Here is a 22111-nt window from a genome sequence, read left to right as displayed (position 1 = left end):
GAGACGGCTACGCTCGCAGGTTCGAATCCTGCCTCGGGCATGGATGTGTGTGATGTCCTTAGGTTAGTTAGGTTTAAGTAGTTCTAAGTTCTAGGGGACTGATGACCTCAGAAGTTGAGTCCCATAGTGCTCAGAGCCATTTGAACCATTTGTAAGTTAATGTTAAAATGAAATTACATGCAGAAGATTTAGTACAACCGTATTGATTTGGTTGAACATTAGTTTAAGAGTTGCAGTTAAAAACTTTTTTTTCCATAGCAGTGAGCTACGACAAGAGTGTCCAAACAGTGAAAACTTCGCATCGTTCTGAGTCCAGCTGACGAAAGACAAATCAGTGAGTTACATTGCCCCCACCATAGTTTAATGTTTTTATTGTTTACTTGCGTCAAAAGTTAATTTGGCCCGTATCTTCACTTATCGGACAACTTTCTTCCTAATGCTTTATGTTGTGGGACGTCGGCTATACTGAAATTAAATACTAAACACGAAGTATAAGAAATGTCGTCTTCTCGTTGCTCAGACGTGAGACTTGCTTCTAGGCGTGCCAAACTTGTTCCCGCTTCACTGGAAATTTCTAAGCCTTTGTGGGGCTGCCGGGCATTTCCGCTGCGCACAAAGGCTGCTGTCTACAGGCCCCTCTTCCCGTGACCACAGGCATCTAGGTGGCCAATAGCGCCATCTTTTCCTCTTCGCTCTGAACACTCAGAAAAAGTAGCTCCTTCCGGAAAATGTCACAGAAATTACAGCCTGAAATTCAGTTTCGTCACAGAATACAGAAGTAGTACAACAGGTTTTCCAGAGGTTCTCTCTATAAATAGTAGAGAGAAAAAAGATCCTCTTTTGGGTAACAATTCACCCTTGTGCACGAAACCATGGACTGTTGTGCAGATTCTGTTCTCAATAACCTGAAGGAGAAACGAAAAAATGAGATAAATCTCATTTACAGATCTAAGTTGAAAGACTTACTTGTAACATACACTTTATATTTTTTTCGTTTTATAAATTGAAACGCATTTTCCTGCTGCAATGTATATTTATTAATGTTGCAGACGCGTTTCCTGTTTCACATTACGGCATTCCGTGAATCTGATCTGCAACAAGGTTTTGTTTTTATATGCGACACTATCGTTAGTAGGTCTGAATAAAACACAATCGTGTTTTAGGTAATACTTATTGGAACGAAATTTGGGCTATAACGTTTTATGCTTCTCATGGTGAGTGACATATTCATTACAGTGTTAGTTTCTGTAAGACCTTCTTTACATCGTTACATAGCTTGCTATTTCCCACGAAATAACGCTTTCTGGGACTCTACATCTACATTCTGCAAACCATTGTGAAGTGCATGGCAGAAGGTACTTGCCATTGTACCAGTTATTAGTGCTTCTTCCCGTTCCATTCACTCAAGGAGTGAGGGAATAATGATTGTTCAGCGATGATTGTTTAAAAGCCTATGTGCCAGCTATAATTACCTTAATCTTGCCTTCGAGATTCCTACGGGAGCAACACGTAGGCTCAAATGGCTCTGAGCACTACGCGACTTAACTGCTGAGGTCATCAGTCGCCTAGAACTTAGAACTAATTAAACCTAACTAACCTAAGGACATCACACACATCCATGCCCGAGGCAGGATTCGAACCTGCGACCGTTGCGGTCGCTCGGCTCCAGACTGTAGCGCCTACAACCGCACGGCCACTCCGGCCGGCCAATACGTAGGGTCTTGTAATATAATCATGTATTCGGCACCTAAATTTGTTTCTTAAAATTTTGTAATTAGGCTTTCTCGGAATACTTTGCGTCTGTCTTCAAACATCAGCCAATTTAGTTCATTCAGCATCTTCATGACCCTCTCCAGTAGGTCAAACAAACCTGTGACCCTTCATGTTGTTTATATACATTCATGTTGTTTGTATTCATTCAGTGTCTTCTGTTAGTCCTACTTAGTGCGTTTCCCACGCGTCGAAGCAATGTTCTAGGACTGATAGCACGAGTGTTTTGGTAAGAATCTCTTTTGTAGACGGATTCAGGTTCCTAGTCCTCTATTGATGAACCTACGACTGAGCGTGTGTGATCGTCCCATTTCATATCCCTACAACTGGAACACAGAACTATTCGTATGAGTCGACAGATTCTACTTGTGACACATCGATACTGTAGTCATAGGATACTATGTTTTTCTCCCCTTTTGTGAAGAGCACAATTTTACATTTCTGAACACAATCCACAATCTTTGTACCCCTTCGACATCTTATGAAGATTTAAGTGAATATTTCTGCAGATTTTATCACACGGTACTTCTTTATAGATAACTTCATCATCTGTGAAGAGTTTGCTGTTAATATTAGTATTCATCTTGGAGTTGAAGCTCTTCTGTCCTTGTTTGCTTACAGATAGATTTGTTTTTGGAGAGGGTCCACATTGAACAAAACACAATTTTTATTTTTATTTTTCGGAGATGTTTTTCTGATTTTTTAAAATATCTTTCTATAAAACAGGAAAGTGGTGTTTACTACTTATACACATATAAATGAATTTTTCACACAGTATTTACATATCTGAAAAGCATACAAAGTTTTTTTTATACATGTCTAGCTACACATGGTGTGGATTACTTGCATTCTTATGTTACTTGTTGTAGTTGTTTTGTTTTCCAGTTTTTCATCTGTAACCATACAGAACTTGATGTAGAACACTTATTTACTTAGAAATTTTATGGCTGGGGATGATATTGTTATGCGTCCCATTAGCTAAGTCTATGTGGAAGAAGTGTGTGTGTGTGTGTGTGTTTACGATACGTTTCATTTACTTTTTCTGGTTTTCCCGTTATCTTCACTGTGAAGGCTGCGCTAAGTAACTTGCACTGTCACACATTACAGACTACAGAAAGAAGATAGCGGACAGGTTAACAGTTGAGTGTTCTCTGGAGAGGAGTTTTGAATCTTTGTGAAGTGCATCTGCCATTGTGTGTGTGTGTACGAAGTTATCGCACTGGGCTATGTGAGGTAAAAATAAACTGCGTTTGATTTGAGTGTACAACAAGAAAGCGACAGAATAGTGGGGTGTGAGGAGAGGGCACTGGAGCTGACGCGTGGTGGTGTTTGTGTGTCGACAGGCAGGATGTACGCGGTGCTGGGCCGGCGGCAGGGGCGCGTGCTGCACGGTGACATGACGGAGGGCTCCGCCTCCTTCACCATCGAAGCCGTGCTGCCCGTCGTCGAGAGCTTCAACTTTGCCGCCGAGATCCGCAAGCAGACATCGGGACTGGCCAGCCCGCAGCTCGTCTTCAGCCACTGGGAGGTCAGTCGACACGACGCAACACCATACCATGCTGCACGGGTTTAGCCACACCGTTCACAACTTCCTCCATATTACGCTGTCCTTATGGCTACATAGAATTCGTCAAATTAGTCAAGCTGGCATTGCGTGTTCCTCATGGCAATTCAACTTTGGCTCAATTCTGGATTGTAGACATCTCCATAGTTGTAAACTCCTTATCCATTTTGTAATGATTTTTAATATTTAGGCATCGGATTGTTTCACGGATAGCAGTATCACATCTGTACCGCGCATTTGTTGTTAACGATGATCATGTGTCTTAACGAATGCGATCACATTAAATTTCTTATCTGAAAATATATGTTACTAGCGACCCGCTGCAGCTTCGCACTTGTAGTACTAAGTATCTACGGGAGGACAACTTATTTATAATATGTAATGATATAAACAAACCATTCACGTGAATCATTCATTGTATGAGAATCCTTACGGTAGTACCTGAGAATAGCTACAATTGATTCTACAATTACCCTTCACAAACACCCAGAAAAGTGCAGTGAGAGTCTTTAATTTGTCATATGTGTACGTATACCTAAACCTCCCTCAAGAGCCAAACCATTTCAAAAAGCCTACAGCAGCTCCTGAATTTAGTTTTCACATACAGCTAGAGAAAAGGGGGACTTTATAATACGTATACTTCATAGTAAAGATGTGCTGTTCTCTGGAGTTGTGTCGGCTGTTTTTCCCACAAGATACTGCCTTGTCTATCATACGAGATCGTAGCATGTGAGCTGTCACTCCAAACGCCAATTAAAAACAGAAGAGATACTGATACATATACAAGGTGAGTCAGGAACAACGCCCCTTTCCAGCTGGCGATTGTGACTGTGGGTGCATGCGCAGGTCTTCAGTGACATGGAAGTTGGAAATTTGTGGTAAGGTCTTATGGAACCAAACCGCTGAGGTCATCGGTCCCTAAGCTCAGACACCACTTAATCTAACTTATGCTAAAGACAAAACACACACACACACACACACACACACACACACACACACACACACACACACACACATGCCTGGCGGAGGACCGTTACTGACATGCTAGCAGCATTTCAAGGGAGTGGGAAATTCAGTTACGATGGAGAAATGGAGTATGTAAGAGTTTGTGCTCGTAATACAGCTTTAAAGTGAAACGACGTGAATTGTAGGAAGCCAACGAGCTTTTCAGAGATAAACCATTGCAGACGCGCCCGGATGGCCATATCATAGGGCACTGAATAGTGAATTGTCGCCGGTATGGGTCTGTACTCCTGAACGAACCCGAAATTTTTGCAACAGTTCTCCTTTGTCTATTCTGTACAGTGTATGTAACGTTTTGCCCATAGACGCAACCACCTTCTCTCTCTCTAATGTTATTTTGCACTCGTAAGAAATGAGGCAATACAACACTGTACAACTCAATGTCAACTTGTTAACTGGCACTGTGCTGGGATGCACGCAGTGCTTTATAATTATTGTAAATGCTGTACCAATGAATTTTGCAAAGAATGCCCCAATGAATTTTATAAATCCACTTGTAATTTGTCAAAATTGTTAACAGAGATAACTTTTATGGTTTAAGTCGAGAACTCATAGATTTGAAAAGTGACATGTTTATCTATGCTTGGTTCTCATCTTTGGGATCGGTTTGTACTAGAAAATGACCTTATAACCCGAAATCTAGGTCGTACGGTAATAATAAAATTTGTAAACAATGCTAGAAAAGTGTTTCGTTTAGGTAATACAACATACGAAGTCCTTGTATATACATATCGATAAAACGAATATCGCACTAGACTAATTTTGGACCACTCTGTATGATTGACACCTAAAATTCCACTTTAAAAATAATCTTCTTCGTAACGGGCGCCTCATGAAAGACGTGACGAGCAGGATTTGTCTGGCCTAACGCCAGCTACACGTTGCAAAAATATGCCGAAACACCGGAGAAATTGTGCCTGATGACTTTTTGGAGAGACATGCTACATCAAAATGCAATGCACTCTTATTCTTGTTCCAACGTTAAGTTTTTGTTGTTGTTGTGGTATTCAGGCCGAAGACTGGTTTCATGCAGCTTTCCAAATTAGTTTATGGTGCGCAAGCCTTCTCATTTCTGCGTAACTACTACAAGCTACATCGTCTTCAACATGCATACTGTAGTCAAAACTTGGTCTCCCTCTACAATTTTTTATCTCTCACACTTTCCTCCATAACGAAACCGAACATGCTTACTGCATTAAGCCTTGGCCCTTTTGTCAACTCTTTATCCTACAGAGACTCACAAGATGCAGCTCGAAACAAATAAAAACTACTCAAGGTACCAGAAAGAGTGATACGTAGGCACACACTTAACAAAACGAGGCGACACCATAAATTGGCTGAATTGACAGAAAAACTCACTTCTACCCTCTTTGCATACAGAAATTTCTCTGAATGTGTTGAGCTGGGGATGCGATTGCGAAATTCATTTGCATACCTTCACTCCAGACGAAAGTGATTGCCTTAAATGTTAATATTTTGCAATTACAATAGGAACTCCTCATTCAGTGTGTGATTATTTTTATTATGAGAAGTTGATTGGAATGATTTGCGTTGAATTTTGGGCGCCAGTGGCCGTGGTGCTGCATGAATAAATCGAGCATCTCCTGAAATACAAACACGTATAGAGCAATTAGAATGCTGGGGATTTATTTAATTCAGTCGACCAGGTCATGCACGGACTTAAATGAAATTCAAACTGTTATAAATGCTGATACGTGTTTCCTTCTCAACGGTCGTTTTACGGGCGATTAAACTCGAGTGAATTTAAAAGTCGTGAACTGGAGTAGTCTTGCATGTAAAATATGTCATGATCTCTGGCAGTGTGAGGCTGCTGCTAATAAACAGTTTCCACTTATATCCATCTTAAGGCTCAAGCTCATTTTTTGTGTCCGTGTTTGATTTTAAATAAATATGTTTTAGAAAAACTTTCGGTAACACACACAGTTTTCTTTACTGCTATCACACATACACATTTAAGCGACATTTCACTGTAATCGGTGGGTTCCCAGTGTTTTCTTTCTAGTAAATAATGTTTTTCATCCAACTGTTTGTCATCTGTAGTTTTTGTGATTTTTATGTTATAGTGCACCTATGAAGCAGCAATTACAAACACACCGTGTACCGCTGTAATACACTTGAGGAAACTTTTATGCGAATGCGTGGCGTCTGAGTTCTTTCAGACGTGTCGGAAGGAACAGACACCACGCATTCATGTAATTGACTCACCTCTATGGGCAATGGAGCCACAGCCATCGGTGCAGACGTACATTGACGTTTGGCCGTGAGTGGGAATCTAAAATTAGCGAGCGTGGAGGACGCGGACGGGGACTGCGGAAAGGTGACGGTGGGTGGGAACGTGGTAGTCCGCGCATTTGCGGTCAAAAAAAAAAAGAAGAAAAAAAAAGCGCAGGTGACGCCTGTGTATAAGAAGGGTAGAAGGACGGATCCTCAAAATTACATACCAATATCCTTGACATTGGTTTGTTGCAGGATTCTTGAACATATTTTCAGTTCGAAAATAATGAATTTCCCTGAGACAGAGAAGTTGCTGTCCATCTGTCCATGCATCAGCACGGCTTTAGAAAGCATCGCCCCTGCGAAACGCAACTCGCCCTTTTTTCACATGATATCTTGCGAACCATGGATGAAGGGTATTAGACGGATGCCATATTCCATGACTTCCGGAAAGCGTTTGACTCGGTGCTCCACTGCAGACTCCTAACTAAGGTACGAGCATATGGGATTGGTTCCCAAGTATGTGAGTGGCTCGAAGACTTCTTAAGTAATAGAACCCAGTACGTTGACCTCGATGGTGAGTGTTCGTCGGAGGTGAGGGTATCACCTGGAGTGCCCCAAGGAAGTGTGGTAGGTCCGCTACTGTTTTCTATCTACGTAAATAATGTTTTGGATAGGGTGGACAGCAATGTGCGGCTGTTTGCTGATGATGCTGTGGAGTACGGGAAGGTGTCATCGTTGAGTGACTGTAGGAGGATACAAGATGACTTGGACAGGATTTGTGATTGGTGTAAAGAATGGCAGCTAACACTAAATAAAGATAAATGTAAATTAATGCAGATGAATAGGAAAAAGAATCCCATAATGTTTGAATACTCCATTAGTAGTGTAGCGCTTGACACAGTCACGTCAATTAAATATTTGGGCGTAACATTGCAGAGGGATATGAAGTGGGACAAGCATGTAATGGCAGTTGTGGGGAAGGCGGATAGTTGTCTTCGGTTCATTGGTAGAATTTTGGGAAGATGTGGTTCATCTGTAAAGGAGACCGTTTATAAAACACTAATACGACCTATTCTTGAGTACTGCTCGAGCGTTTGGGATCCCTGTCAGGTCGGATTGAGTGAGGACATAGAAGCAATTCAGAGGCGGGCTGCTAGATTTGTTACTGGTAGGTTTGATCATCACGCGAGTGTTACGGAAATGCTTCAGGAACTCGGGTGGGAGTCTCTAGAGGAAAGGAGGCGTTCTTTTCGTGAATCGCTACTGAGGAAATTTAGAGAACCAGCATTTGAGGCTGACTGCAGTACAATTTTACTGCCGCCAACTTACATTTCGCGGAAAGACCACAAAGATAAGATAAGAGAGATTAGGGCTCGTACAGAGGCATATAGGCAGTCATTTTTCCCTCGGTCTGTTTGGGAGTGGAACAGGGAGAGCAGATGCTAGTTGTGGTACGAGGTACCCTCCGCCACGCACCGTATGGTGGATTGCGGAGTATGTATGTGGATGTAGATGTAGAACACTGCGTCCGGGTTATGCCGCCGGTGACACAGCTGCCTGGTTAGCAGGAGATCCCAGGTTCAAGTCTCGGTGTGACACGCATTTTCACTCGTCGCTGCTGATTCCACATAAACTCCCGATGCAGTTGATATCATCAGTTCCTTTCTTTTACTTTCCTTGCTGCCCCCTCCACCTTCAATTCACATATTTAATGGAAACGCTGTCCCTTCGGTCCTCTCGACAAGCGCTGGTCGGTGACTGACCTCTCGTCACACACACGACCGTATCTGCTGAGTGCGCGCTGCACTACTGTTTTGGGAAGTAAGGAGTTAGCAACCTTCTGCCTCTCATTTGAATATCTTCATACAGAACACGCTTCTCGAACCGGCCTATTTTCTTTTTCACCTCTCCGTACCGAGTGCCCCATGTTACACCTTCCCACTCTGTCGCCCAACTCCCTCTCTTCTCTCGCTAGGTCGCCAGATAATGGTATTTATTTAACGCTTATCCTTGTGATTAGCTGGAATCGTCCACTGATTCCCTTCGTGGTATTCCATAGTACGATCTTCCGCTCAGACGCAAGCAAAATATGTGCCTTTCACAGATATTTTTTTTTTTTGTTACGGTTTCCTCGTACTTCACTCTGTGTATAACGGTCAACTTCTAGTCTCCATTGACTTTAGTTGTACACTGGTCAATAAATCTATAGGCAAAAATTCTGCGAATCCTAGCATTTTTTGCGGATGAGTTTCCTTGGTCCGCTGTTTGAAATGATATTCGGTTAGACTGTAGACTGTAGCTTTACTGCCGGCAGGAGTGGCCGAGCGGTTCTAGGCACTACAGTCTTTTTGGAGTAACCGTATTTTCCAGAAAGGTAGAGGACCGCTACGGTCGCGGGTTCGAATCCTGCCTCGGGCATGGATGTGTGTGGTGTCCTTAGGTTACTTAGGCTTAAGTAGTTCTAAGTTCTAGGGGACTGATGACCTAAGAAGTCAAGTCTCATAGTGCGCAGAGCCATTTGAACAATTTTTTGCAGCTTTACTCTTCCGTATACAAGACAGATCAAAGTACATAAACAAACGAGGTTCGGTCTGACACGGAAGAAGCTTGTCACTCCCTGACACCAGCTGCTTGACATCTCGTCCACAGGTTGTTTAAAAGGCACATTGAGTTGTGCATTCAGGAAAATTGACAGTCGTTTGACGCTTGACTTCAATGAACATTCTGTTACCGGAACACACATCTGAACACAGACAGTAACGTACAACATGTTGCATCCACTCCTGACGCTTTTGGCCGTCTCTAGCTACCTTATCAAAACTGATAGAAATTTGGTTTACATTGGTTTGTACGCAGTTGGTTTAAATACACCAGATATATGGTCGAAAACATAATTATGAGTTAAAAAAAATTATAACTAGTTCCTCTACCTTTCTGGAAAATACGGTTACTCCAAAAAGTATTCGTATGATACATGAATTTATGTTCAAGGATATATAGATACTGCAAAATTGTCAGAATGAAGTAAAACAGAGACTTGCACTTGTTTATTATACAGTGGAAAGGAGAATGTGATAAAGAAACTCAAATTTCTGTTTACATAAGCATAGCAAACATTCAGAAGCAAAGATACGCAAAGTACGGTGCAAAATAAGCATTTGTCTGCAATACTGAATATGGCGCTCTGTACATAGAATGTTATCGTTAGTAGTTAATAGACGCTCCTATACAGTTTATAATTTCTTGCTTTGTCCTTGACATGGATTTCACCAAAGATTTTGTTGTTTTCACTGTAATTTTATTTCATTCCTCTAGTAAAGCGTTACTTGATCATTTGAGTGTCTGATGATTCCTCATATTTTTGTCGCATACATTCCACAAATACTCTGTTGGATTAATGTATCGTGGTGGTGTCGGCATCCAGCGGGGAGTGTTAAATAACAGTCACAGCCGTTCATGGAGAGCTGTGTGTTTCGGATCATTATCTTGTGTGAAAATATAATCTCCAAAAAAAGCTCATGCTTTTAGCACTTCTGTGTAGATGTGTTTTTGGCTGTTTATGTAAACCTTGTTCTCCATAATTGCATAAATAAAACACAAATCCCCCACACCATTTGCACTCAGGCAACCACTAGAAAAGTTCTGAGACTCCTCCACGTTTAAGTGAGGCTGTTATATTTCTCTCTACAACTTAAAAATTATATTTTCTCCACACTGTTAGTCCCCCATTTGACTGAAGCAGCTCATATCGACTCTCGTCAGTAAATACAACCGTCTTCCATCGGATTTACGTCCTTGCTTCCTTCTGTCCATTTTACTGGTGTTCAGCTTTTATACCCAGTTTTATAACGCATATTTATCACACATCATGCTGAAACAGACTTTCCAGTAAGCATTTTATGTGCAGTTGCAAGCTTTGAAACGGTTAGTTTTGGATTTTTCGCTGTCTTTTTCCATCTGGAGTAGACCTGTAAGAAGAACACTTCCTGATTGGTGTGTTCCGATTAAGCCTGCGTCTTCCCTGTAGTACCATGTCTGCCCATGATTTCTCCGATTTCTTGATACTATTTTCGTTTTCGAAACAACCTGATGAAGCAGATTTCTCCATCTTCTTTGTAGTTTGGCGACGCTTTCGACCCATATTACTTAAATATAACTCAACGGCTTTGAAAACAGAGGGGGAACATTCACTGCAATGGATGGAACATAACTTCATAAGGAAAGGGAGAGGTATATGTGACACTGCGGCACCATACCTGGTATTTTGTTTACTAGACGAATATTCGTTTGACATCATGTGGGACATAATTTTAAACAATGTGGTTTTTTTCACAAATTAAGCAACCTATGAACCCAAACAGAATTTTATTTCTAAATGTAGATATTAACCGTTGTAAGGAAATAGTTATTGTCCGTTTCTAAGCTATATTTTTATGATTGAGCTTGTTATATTCTGTGCGCTATGGTCGGACGGATACTTTTTGTAGTTACCGTAACTAAATGAACTATGTTCATAATTCTGCAGAAAGAGTACCGTTTCTTACGTTTACCCGTCTAAGTGAATATTCTTTTAACTTATTATTTTGTAAGTTAGGAGGAAAACACCTTAGCTGAAATACTCTGTATGTTTGCCTGACACAGCGAATCAAGTAGTACGGTCTGCATATTTGCATTCAGGTTACGCGACGCCTGTGCTCGCCATGTTGGGAGACTTGATGTGTGCCGATTGCCGTCCTAACGGAACAGCGGTACTGGCAGGACATAAACGGCACCTGTTAAACTCACTGTCCAACGACCATAACATTCCGCCTCTCTAATGTCGTCCGTGTTGTGTAGTCACTGCGATGCTGCCCTGTAGCATACCTTTGGGTCAATTCAGCCACGGTAAAAAGAAGTATCTTCTCTACAGAAGCAGGCAGTAAGAATATTATATAAAGTTGATAGCATAACATTTTGCAGAAGCCTCTTCAGGTACCATGGGTTTCTTACGCTTGCGTATGAATATATTTCCTTTCTAATGATACTTGTGGTTCATAATAAGAGCAAATTTGCGATGACTTGCGAAATTCACGACCAAAATTCTAGAATTGTTAATAATTTCCGTATAAACTATTTATATCTGTACAGGGTTCAGAAGTTTACTAATGCTGGAATCTGTAAATCTTGAAATAGTCAAAAGTAAAATAGCACCTTATTAATCACTTCAATTAATGTCGAGTAATGAAATTTCGGGAATACATTTGTCTAGGTATCGTATTTAAGTGATTAACATTGCAAGTTAGAAGGTAAATGTCAGATCGAGATAAGCTATTGAATTGTGAAATGTTGGTAGATTAATAATCGGTGTAATCCCCAGAATGTTCAATGCAAGCATACATGCATTGTGTCGGACGGATGCCAGATGTCAGTTTATGAGATAGAGTTCCATGCCTGTTGCGCTTGGACTGTCAGTACAGGGACGGTTAATACTGTTTGTGGATGACGCAGGACTTTTCGTCCGATTATGTCCCATATCTGCTCTATTGGAGACAGATCTGGTGATCAAGCAGGTCAGTGCAACATCTGCACACTCTGTTGAGCACGTTGGGTTACAACAGTGGTAGGTGAGCGAACGTTATCCAGTTGCAAAACATCCCATGGAATGCTGTTCATGAATGGCAGCACAACAGGTCGCATCGCCAGACTGGCGTACAGTTCTGCGGTCTGGGTGCGTGAGATAACCACGAGAGTGCTCCTGCTGCACTACGAAATCGCCCCAGACCATGACACAATGTGTAGGTCCAGTGTGTCAGATAGGTTGGTGGCAGTCCCTCAACTTGGCTCTTTCCAACCAACACACAGCCATCACTCGCACCGAGGCATAACCAGCTTTCATCGGAAAACACAACAGACCTCTACCCTACCCTCCAATGAGCTCTCTCTTGACACCACCGAAGTCGCAAATAGCGCTAGTTTTGTGTCAGTGGAATGTAAGTTACAGGGCGTCTGACACGGAACTGTCCTTAAAGTAACCGATTTGTAACAGTTCGTTGTGTCACTGTGGTGCCAACCGATGCTCAAACGGCTGCTGCAAATGCAGTACGATGTGGCAGTCACACACCGAACACGATGACCTTCCCTCTCGGTAGTGCCACGTGGCCATCCAGAGCCTGGTCTTCTTGCTACCGTCCATTCTCGTGACCACTGCTTCTGGCAGTCGTGTTCAGTGGTTACTTTCCTGTCAAATCTTTCTGCAGTATCACAAAAGAAACATCCAGCTTCTCGTCGCCCTATCACACGACCTTGTTAAAACTCAGTGACGTGCTGATAATGGCATCGATGTCGCCTGGTAAGGCATTCTTGAAGAACAATAATTTACCACGTCCAGTCTCAAAGGTAACTAACGCTCACTAACTAAAGCAAACCTGATTTCCGTCCTCATAGTGGAGCCACTAACGCCACTCTTATGCGACTATCATGACATTTTATTAAACATTATCTTTCAGAAGTAGAAAAGCGCGTACCAACTTTCGCTTATTTCGCACAACTTTTACTTCGTGTTGCGTTTTTTTCCCGCTAGAGTGTATTTACACAGTCGATAGCGTTCTGCGGCTGTATAAAAGCTTTGTTTGAAATATTATATAAAACTGCTGCTAAATTGTGTAACAGGAAAAGCACTAGCTTCTTTCAGAGTAGCTGCTTGATGCTTAAATCCCATAATGGAGGAGGACCTCCAAGGATACGGAACGTGTGAAATTGTTCATCACTTTACAGAAACAGACACTTCTATTTAATTCTGTAAACTATAGCGATAACCACTTGAAACTATTGCTAATCAAATACTTTAAAAATATAGTTACCTAAAGTAATCCAGGAGTCAAATGCCCGTGATTATCATTTTGAGAAGATTACCGCACTTGCAATCCGTTGTTTCTGTACTTCAAAGAAGTAGTCTCAAGTAGCTGTCACCGCAAATTGATGTAGAATTTATCTTTTTTCATACCAGTGATCAATCTTTTCAGTGCTGTAGTCTGTGGGTCGCAATATACTGGGTGGAGAAAAATTGTGTCACGAAATTTTAACCCTGGATATCTGGTGCCAGTAGGAACCAGAACTACTAATGTTGTGTATCTCGACAACGCACAATTTTTAAACTCGCCGCCACACGCTCCGATTGGCCGTGGGACTGCCCTGTTGCCGTTCGTCGGTTGACAGGCAGCGCCACGGTTGTCGGTTCACTCATAAAAATGGTTCAAATTGCTCTGAGCACTATGGGACTTAACTTCTAAGGTCATCAGTCCCCTAGAATTTAGAACTAATTAAACCTAACTAACCTAAGGACATCACACACATCCATGCCTGAGGCAGGATTCGAACCTGCGACCGTAGCGGTCGCGCGGTTCCAGACATTACGCCTAGAACCGCTCGGCCACCTCGGCCGGCGGTTCACTCATAAAAACGTCCCTCGCCCCGTCACGTGATACGCACACGTGTCTAATAGGTCTTTTTGTTTGTCCCGCGGCCAGTCGGAGCGCTTGGCAGCAAATTTCCGTAGTACAAAAATGGTGTTTTGTCGACCTACACAACATTAGTAATTTTGGTTCCTACTGGCATCAGCTATCCAGGGTTAAAATTTCGTGACACAAATTTTCTCCACCTTGTATAAATGAAGGAACGAATGAATATACCATATATTAACCTTTCTTCCCGGTCCATATACGAGAAGAGCGTGGGGAGCATCTCGCGTATGCTCCTGGTCAGAAGTATCCGCAGAGTGCTGCGTTATGTGGAATTGATCGCTGGGTCTCACGAGAGGTGTACAAAAAGAGACTAACATTATTGTGTTATTACAAGAGGAGCAGTAACAGGGGAATGGATCATGGTCAGGAGAGTTCAGTGATATTAAACGAGGACTACTCGTTGGATGTCTCCAGAGCATCAAGTCCGTCAGTGACATTTAACACTCCTAAAGCTTCCCAAGTCGACTCTTGATCATCTGATTACGAAGTGGAAACGCGGAGGAACAGCCACCGCTAAAACGAGACCAGAGAGACCTCATGTACTGACGTACAGGGATCGTGCCTCGAGGACAGTATTTGTAAAAAATCGAATAAAATCAGCGGAAGTAATCACTCGCGACTTCCAAAGTGCTACCAGCTGTCCAGCTAACACAGTGGCTGTGTGAGTAGGGAGTTAGGTAGAATGGCCGAGCAGCTCCTTATGAGCCACACATTTCTGTAGTCCATACTACGTCACGATTGAAGTGGTGTATGGAGCGACCCCTCTCAGCAGTGGATGAATGGAAACCGGAGAAAATTACCTGTCATCACGTGTAGTGCCAACAGTGAAGAACAGAGATGGTGTGTTACGGCATGAGGGTGTTTTTCGTGGTTAGGGTGTGTTCCCCTTAGTGTCTTTAAGAAAACACTAAATGCGGAAGGCTCTGAACACATTTTGCGATGTTGTGTACCGCGTACAGCAGAGGAACATTTCGGAGACGACGAACGTTTGAATCATTATGACAGTGCGCCCTGACATAAAGCAACATTTGTGAGGCAAAGTTTTGTGGACAACGTTCCGCAAATGGTCTGGTCTGCCCAGAGTCCCGACGTGAACCCAATAGAAAACGTTTGGGATAAGTTAGAACTTCGATTTCGCGCCAGACCATAGCGTCCAACATCAGTACGTTCTCTGGTTTCGGCTCTTGAGAAATAGTGGGCTGCCATTCAGACACCTCACTGGAAGTGTCCTCAAAAGAGTTCAAGCCGTCAACAGAGGCGAAGGGTTGACTCACCCCATATTAATGCCCACTATTAGGTGCCCAGATACTTTTGATCAGATAGTGTACACGTGGTGTTATTTGACCGTATTTATGTGCACGCTCGTTAGAGGATACGCACGTAGGAGGCTGAAGAATTTCGTAGTTTCTTTCATAAATAATCCATCTTATCAGTTTCTCGCGAGATATACGGCGCATTTCGGTCAGTCATTTAATCTTTTTCGATATTTGTTGTTGCACTCTCTTCCAGTGAAACGAGGCAGTGATTGTTTGCACCCCACTTCGTCGTAGATGATCGATCTCCCCTGTTAGTTGGTCCTGATCATGGTCACATACGCTTGAGAGAAACTCAGGTTGAGATGTATTTGTATTTCGTATACAATATATTTTGTAGACTAACAACAGTTTTCAAGTGTGGGATCGTAGTCTGCCATTTGCTGTATCTACAAATAAACTTACATAGTCGCTCAGTTTTGTGTGTTTATGCACTGTTGCTGCTGTTGTCGTCTTCAGTCTGAAGATCTCATGCAAGCCTCTTCATCTGCGCATAACTACTTCAATTGTTACTCTCAAGCATATGTATGGTATGGGTGTCTCTAGCTGGAACTCATTAATCCTTTGGTCAGAGGAGGTCACGCTTTTACGTTTTTTTTTTTTTGTTTTTTTTTTTTTTTTTTGACAACTTTTCATTTGCCTTCATTGAGAGCAAGTTGCCAATAGTTCCAGTCGGCTTATATTTTGTCGACATCAACAGGATATTTCTGGGATTTTACCGGACACAATTACCTTATAGATACGATTGCAACCAATATTACCTGCTTAGACACTGATGGATAACAGAAACGATCCTATTAAACTCTCGTGGGCTATACTAGACATTGCTTCTGTCTGCAAGTAACACTCTGTCTCCGACAACGTACTGAGTCGTGCCTGTTAGCAAATTTTCGAACCAGTCGAAAACCTGCTTATACACCCCTATAGGAACATTTCTTCAGTAGAACGCACTTACGTCATACTGAAACAAAAGTCAAGAAACGCTACATCAACACATTATCTGTTTCTGTGTCTCCAAGTAGCCGACATATCTAACCTATATTCCGTTTTTTTTTCTGTGTGTGACTTGTACTTTCTTGCATTCGTGAAGAACGTCTTCCTGACAAAGGAATCTGAGCTAAATTACTGTTATGAGGTTAACCAATCCAATCCAAGTTCTGTATCGGAAGCCGCAGGGACAGTGCGTGTTCTTGGGTCCTTATAGACTTTTTGTGATTTTAGGCGTTTTTCAACACCACTAATACCCATAGCTATGTGACTTAGAATCGATACACCTTCTGAATTACAGGATGATTTTTTCAACCGTGTACAAACTATAGGCATTGATCGATCAGAGGATACGAAACAAAAAAGATCTCACGAACTTACGTCCAGGTATGGTTTCCATACTAGATGATGATGTGGGGCGCTCAACTGCGCGGTCATCAGCGCCCATACGAAGTCCAGTTTTGACGCTATCCAAGTTTTTCACAATGCAGTCTAGCCACTGTCACGAATGATGATGATCAAATGATGAGGACAACACAGACACCCAGTCCCCGGGCAGAGAAAATCCCCAACTCGGCCGGGAGTCGAATTCCATGCTAGAGACCATTTATTCAATCATACATTGTCACAGAGACTGCGGTATAATATGCGCTGTGCCACGCAGCCACAGTTAAAGTATGTGTTGAAAATTGTTTCCATGTGCCTCAACGCATGCGTGTACGCGCTGTAGCATGTTCTGTCTCACACGTTCACATCGGCAGGCTGCATCTGATCAGTGTCAAAGACAGCATGAATACACTGCTCCAGTGTCTCCTGATCTGGAATGGGCTCTGCATACAAGATACTTTTGAGATGAACCCATAACCAGAAATCTCACAGGTTGAGATCCGGTAAATGAGCAGGCCATGCAACTGGACCCCCACGTCCGATCCGTCGAACAGGAAAGACACGATTGAGATGCGTCCGGACGTTAACGGCGAAGTGGAGCACCATCATGTAGCAGCACATAGCCCTTCGAATCATCAATGACACTTCATCCAGCAGGGGAGGCAAAGTCACCCGCAAGAAATGCCGATAGTTCCGGCGTGTTAGGCGACATGGGAGGAAGACTGGTCCCAAAATACGGTCGTCAATTATCCCGATCCGCACATTCCGGCTGCACCAATACTGATGATTCGTTGTCACTATCCATGGGGTTTCTGCATACTATCCTACAGATGACTGTTATGAGAGTTGAAGATACCACTCCACGTAAAGATGGCCTCATCTGTGAATAGGATGGATGACACAAATCCCGGAATCGTAGTTGCCTGGTGAAGAAACCAGTGACGAAACTGCTTCCGATGTGCAAAGTCTGTCGCTAATAAGCCCTACACACGCTGTAAGTGATAAAGGCAGTAACAATGGTCATGGAAAATATACCACACGATCGTCTGCGGGCCTATTGCCTGATACTGACACGGCGCTCGCCTTCCACAGTGTTACATTTTCGTCCAAGTCTGGTTCCGAACATTTCGGGTACGTCGTCCAGAATTTCCTGCTTCCTGAAACGACCCTGTCGCAGACAAACGGTGAAACACGTTGCAAACATTAAATGCTGTAGTTGTTTTTGGGGGGGGGGGGGGGGTAAGACTCCTTATACAACCTTGCTGCCCGCCGCCTATTACCATTTGCCATTCTGTAAGTGAACACAATGTCGTCAAGCTTCGAATACGGAACGACTGTGTACAACGCTGTATTAATCCATTACAAGGTGGGCTAGCAAGAGAAGTGAATCGGACACAACATTGCCAATTGCTATGGCAGGATAGGACACTAGGGCATGACGTAAGAGGAACAGTATCACCCTCTAGTAAGAAGCCATGCATACTGTAACTGTGGCTACATGGTGCAGCGCGTATTAGACCGCAGTCTCTGTACAAAGTATGATTAAATAAATAGTCTCTAGCATGGAAACCATGCATTTCCGGACGTAAGTTCATTAGACCGTTTTTGTTCCCTATCCTCTCATCGATCAGTACCTAGAGTTTGTACACGATGGAAAAGTCGCCGTGTATAACAATATTCCTTGGTTATGAGAGAACACTTAAAGTCGAAATTCTATGTTTCCTCTTTTGTCATGCTGTTTTTTTTTATCTTTAGGTTCCAGTCTCGCACATAGGTGTGTAGAAACTATTTTTTGTGCCACTGACAGTCTTAACAGATGACTAAAATTTCCAGAGTTTTTGGCAGGGCTCCTGCAATAATATTTTGCCGCGGTAATAAATTGATGGCCTCAGGGATTGACCGCCTGGTAGCCTAGTGTGTTTCAATTAACATCTACTTGCCTGCGAATTCGTTTTGTATCTGTTGTGCAGTAGGCAGAGACTTCAAATTATGTTGCGTAACCAAATAGCTAGCTGGAAGGTAGTGTGTAACGATCGACCTAGAGACTTAGTGACCTTTAATTAAAGCCAATGAATTATATTGTTTTCCTTTCGACGTTGACCAATTTTGATTTTGTGGAGAATATGGATGGAAGTTGATGGATTCAGTTGTAGGTGTATGAACTGTTAGCGGCATCTGTGTTGCAGAGAGTATTTTTGTGGTGCAGGGGTCTTCATCTTTGACTTTGGAGCATAGAGAAATTTAACTGTCTCTCAGGTCAAAGCGGCACTGGCGACTGTTAATTAGGCTAATTCGGAAGCGTAGCAGGCAGAGGATTACTCCGGGCCCGCCAATAAACGCTTCCGATTAATTATACGGAGAGATACGTCGTGTAATTTGTCTCGAGTGCCGGATAAAGGTACGAGTGTGTGAATAGTACCCGTGGCCGCGATTAGACTTCGAACGATGTCACGGAAGCTCCGAAATACAGACGAGAAGAACATCTGAATGTCTTAATTTTGCCACTCGTTTGGGGCAGTTCTTGAGGCCTATAGAAGAGAATTTTGGAGCTCTTTATAGAAATATATTTTCCTGGTTGGACAAATTCGCTTGTTTTGAAAAATCCTAGTAGGTATTCCATACACAGTCAGCTACAGTGATAGCCGGCCCTGGTGTGCAGTGCACAGTTGGCTGTCGTGTACCGTAAACTGAAGTCCGTGCGGCTGTTGCAGGTGATCGACATAGACCCGTTCTGGCGGCCGAACACGGAGGAGGAGCTGCTGCACTTCGGGGAGAAGGCGGACTCGGGCAACCGCGCCCGCCAGTACATGGACGCCGTGCGCCGCCGCAAGGGGCTGCCTGTCGAGCGCAAGATCGTCGAGTTCGCCGAGAAGCAGCGCACGCTCTCCAAGAACAAGTAGGCGGCTGGACTGACAGCCGCACGTGATCGCCTCGCGACGCTAAAAACAGCCACCAGTGACGTATTATACCATACACGTGTTGTTTTCTTTTTTTATGAGCCTTTTGTACGAGAAAATAACTTTTAAATAAATATTGCTCAGCTTATAGATTTTTATTTTCTCCCCCTTGACAAGAACAATTGTTGTAAATAAAATAACTTTTTCGGTCCTAGCGGCAATTATTACTCTTGACCGATATCAGTGCTTTACGCACATCGTCAAATACAAAATTCTTGGCTACCAATACCACATCAACGAGAACTGCAGATTAGCATAAGCATCAGACTCTGACTCTTCATCTGCACAAGAATGCAACACTTCGCGGTAGTCGTTCCTTTGCTGAAACGACGTTACACCTTTAAGGTGTAGCATTGTAGCACCACTGGAATTTGAGAGTTCTTGTGATGCCTTTTAAAGTTACTGCAACGCCAGTAGCGAAGGGGCACTCGCATTTCGCAACAGAACTCAATATTGTAACGCGTTGTACCAATACCGCACATGTAAACTCTTGCAGTACAATCTGGAGACGTTAGCCTCATGATTATGTCGACGATTCAGACCTCTAGAGATGTCTTCTCCTATCGGCTCATCGTGCACTTCCCTGGATATGAATCACACCGACAATAAACTCTTAAGACAACACAAACGACGCACCACGAAAGAGTTATCGGACTGGGACGGAAATCGGTACATATGCCGTACATGTACAGGCAAACAAATGTCCACAATTTCAAATAAAATTGTATGATGTATTCAAGAGAAAGAGATTCACAAATTGAGCATGTAAGTAACATATTAGTCCACCTCTGGTCCGTATACAAGCAGTTATTCGATTCGGCATACACACGTAGAGTTGTTATATTTTCTCTTGAGGCATATCGTGCCAAATTCTATCCAATTGGCGCGTTTTGTCGTCAAGATCCCGAGAAGGTTGGAAGGCCATGCCCATAATGGTCCAAACGTTCTCAACTGTGATAAGCACGAAGATAAGCAGTAGAAACTCTCGCCATGCGTAGGCGGGCGTTATCTCGCTGAAACGTAAGTCAAAGAAGGCTTGCCATGAAGGGCAACAAAACAGGGCGTAGAATATCGTCGACCTACTGCTGAGCTGTAAGGGTTCCGCAGATGACAACCAAATGAATCCTGCTGTGAAATGAGATGGCACCCTGTACGATCATTCGTGTTTGTCGGGCCGTATGGCGGGCGACAGGTAGTTGGGTATCCTGCCGCTGTCTGGGACGTCTTCACTGTTCATTGGGGCAAACAGACAGAAGCACCCTTGCGACGGAAAGCATAATAACCGACCCCAAACAGTTGTTCGACTTAATGATGCAAGTATGTACACGAGGAGAAGAACCATTTGACATGGAAGGATTTATGCCGACCATGTCAGGGCACACGGACAGACATACTTCAACTATGCTCAAACTGTTAGCTAATGCCACGTATACGTTAAACACCCATAGCATCGCTAACGAATATTCTTCAACTGAATGCAAAGAGGAGCAAAGAAGTTAATGAAGAACTCCCCAAAATAGTGAAAGATCTAAATGGATATACTGTGTCTAAAGGATCCATACACCAGCCAAGGTAACCTGACAATCTTACCGGCAAATGTGATAACCTTGACCGGTAGTCAGCAAGGCATCAGTCTCTATATTAAATAAACATGTAAATATTGTCAAAATAACCGAATTATATGATGAACACTTGGTAACAATTGAGCTTTCATACCAAGGAGATAAATGGATCATTGACTTCACTGTATGCCCAATATAGTCATTCCATAGCGCCATATGCAAATTATACAAAACTAATAGCCGAATATGCACAAGGTAAAAAGGTATTCATATGCTCGGACATAAATGTCAGGTCAACCCCGCAGAATTCCAATACAACAGACGACGGAGGATGCATGATAAACGACTAATACAGGAAACATGACTACACGTAGTTAACGTAGAAGGGAACATACCAACATACAGTGGACATGAAAGATCGAAAAGTCATGTAGACATCACACACACAAATAACGCCGCCAGAGAACACATAACGTACTGGAAAGTATAAGACCACATTACTGTCAGCGACCATGACGCGATCACTCTGACACTAACAAGACAAAACAACATATCCAACACAGTTCGCACTCGCCGCTTACTATTGCATAAAGCTGTACGGGAGAGACTAAGGGGAATAGTACAAAATGGAAACTTTGAAACTATCGACGGAAGCATGACTTCAAGACACACATGATTACCGATCTCTTCACAAAATACATCCATGCCAAAAACACTGAACACAAAACGCAGGCTAACACCATGGACAAATAAACTGACTAGACTAAAACAAGAATCCCGAAGAGCGAGATGACTATACCAACGGACAATA

The 22111-nt window shown here is 42.8% G+C and overlaps 1 protein-coding gene across 1 annotated transcript in view; it reads left to right on the top strand.

Moving 5' to 3' along the window:
* The window catches only part of LOC124805356 (elongation factor-like GTPase 1), a 597412-nt gene extending 577586 nt beyond the window's left edge, over positions 1-19826 (top strand). Inside the window, exons 19-20 of the mRNA XM_047265897.1 lie at positions 3114-3298; positions 19493-19826. Coding sequence (XP_047121853.1) covers positions 3114-3298; positions 19493-19681 — 374 coding nt within the window. The 3' untranslated portion in view covers positions 19682-19826. The remainder of the gene's footprint in view (positions 1-3113; positions 3299-19492) is intronic.
* The last annotated feature ends 2285 nt before the right edge of the window (positions 19827-22111 follow it).

This window comes from Schistocerca piceifrons, chromosome 7 (genome assembly GCF_021461385.2).
Source record: "Schistocerca piceifrons isolate TAMUIC-IGC-003096 chromosome 7, iqSchPice1.1, whole genome shotgun sequence".
In the NCBI taxonomy this organism is placed as follows: Eukaryota; Metazoa; Arthropoda; class Insecta; order Orthoptera; family Acrididae; genus Schistocerca; species Schistocerca piceifrons.
This window is presented reverse-complemented; position numbering and strand designations above follow the sequence as displayed.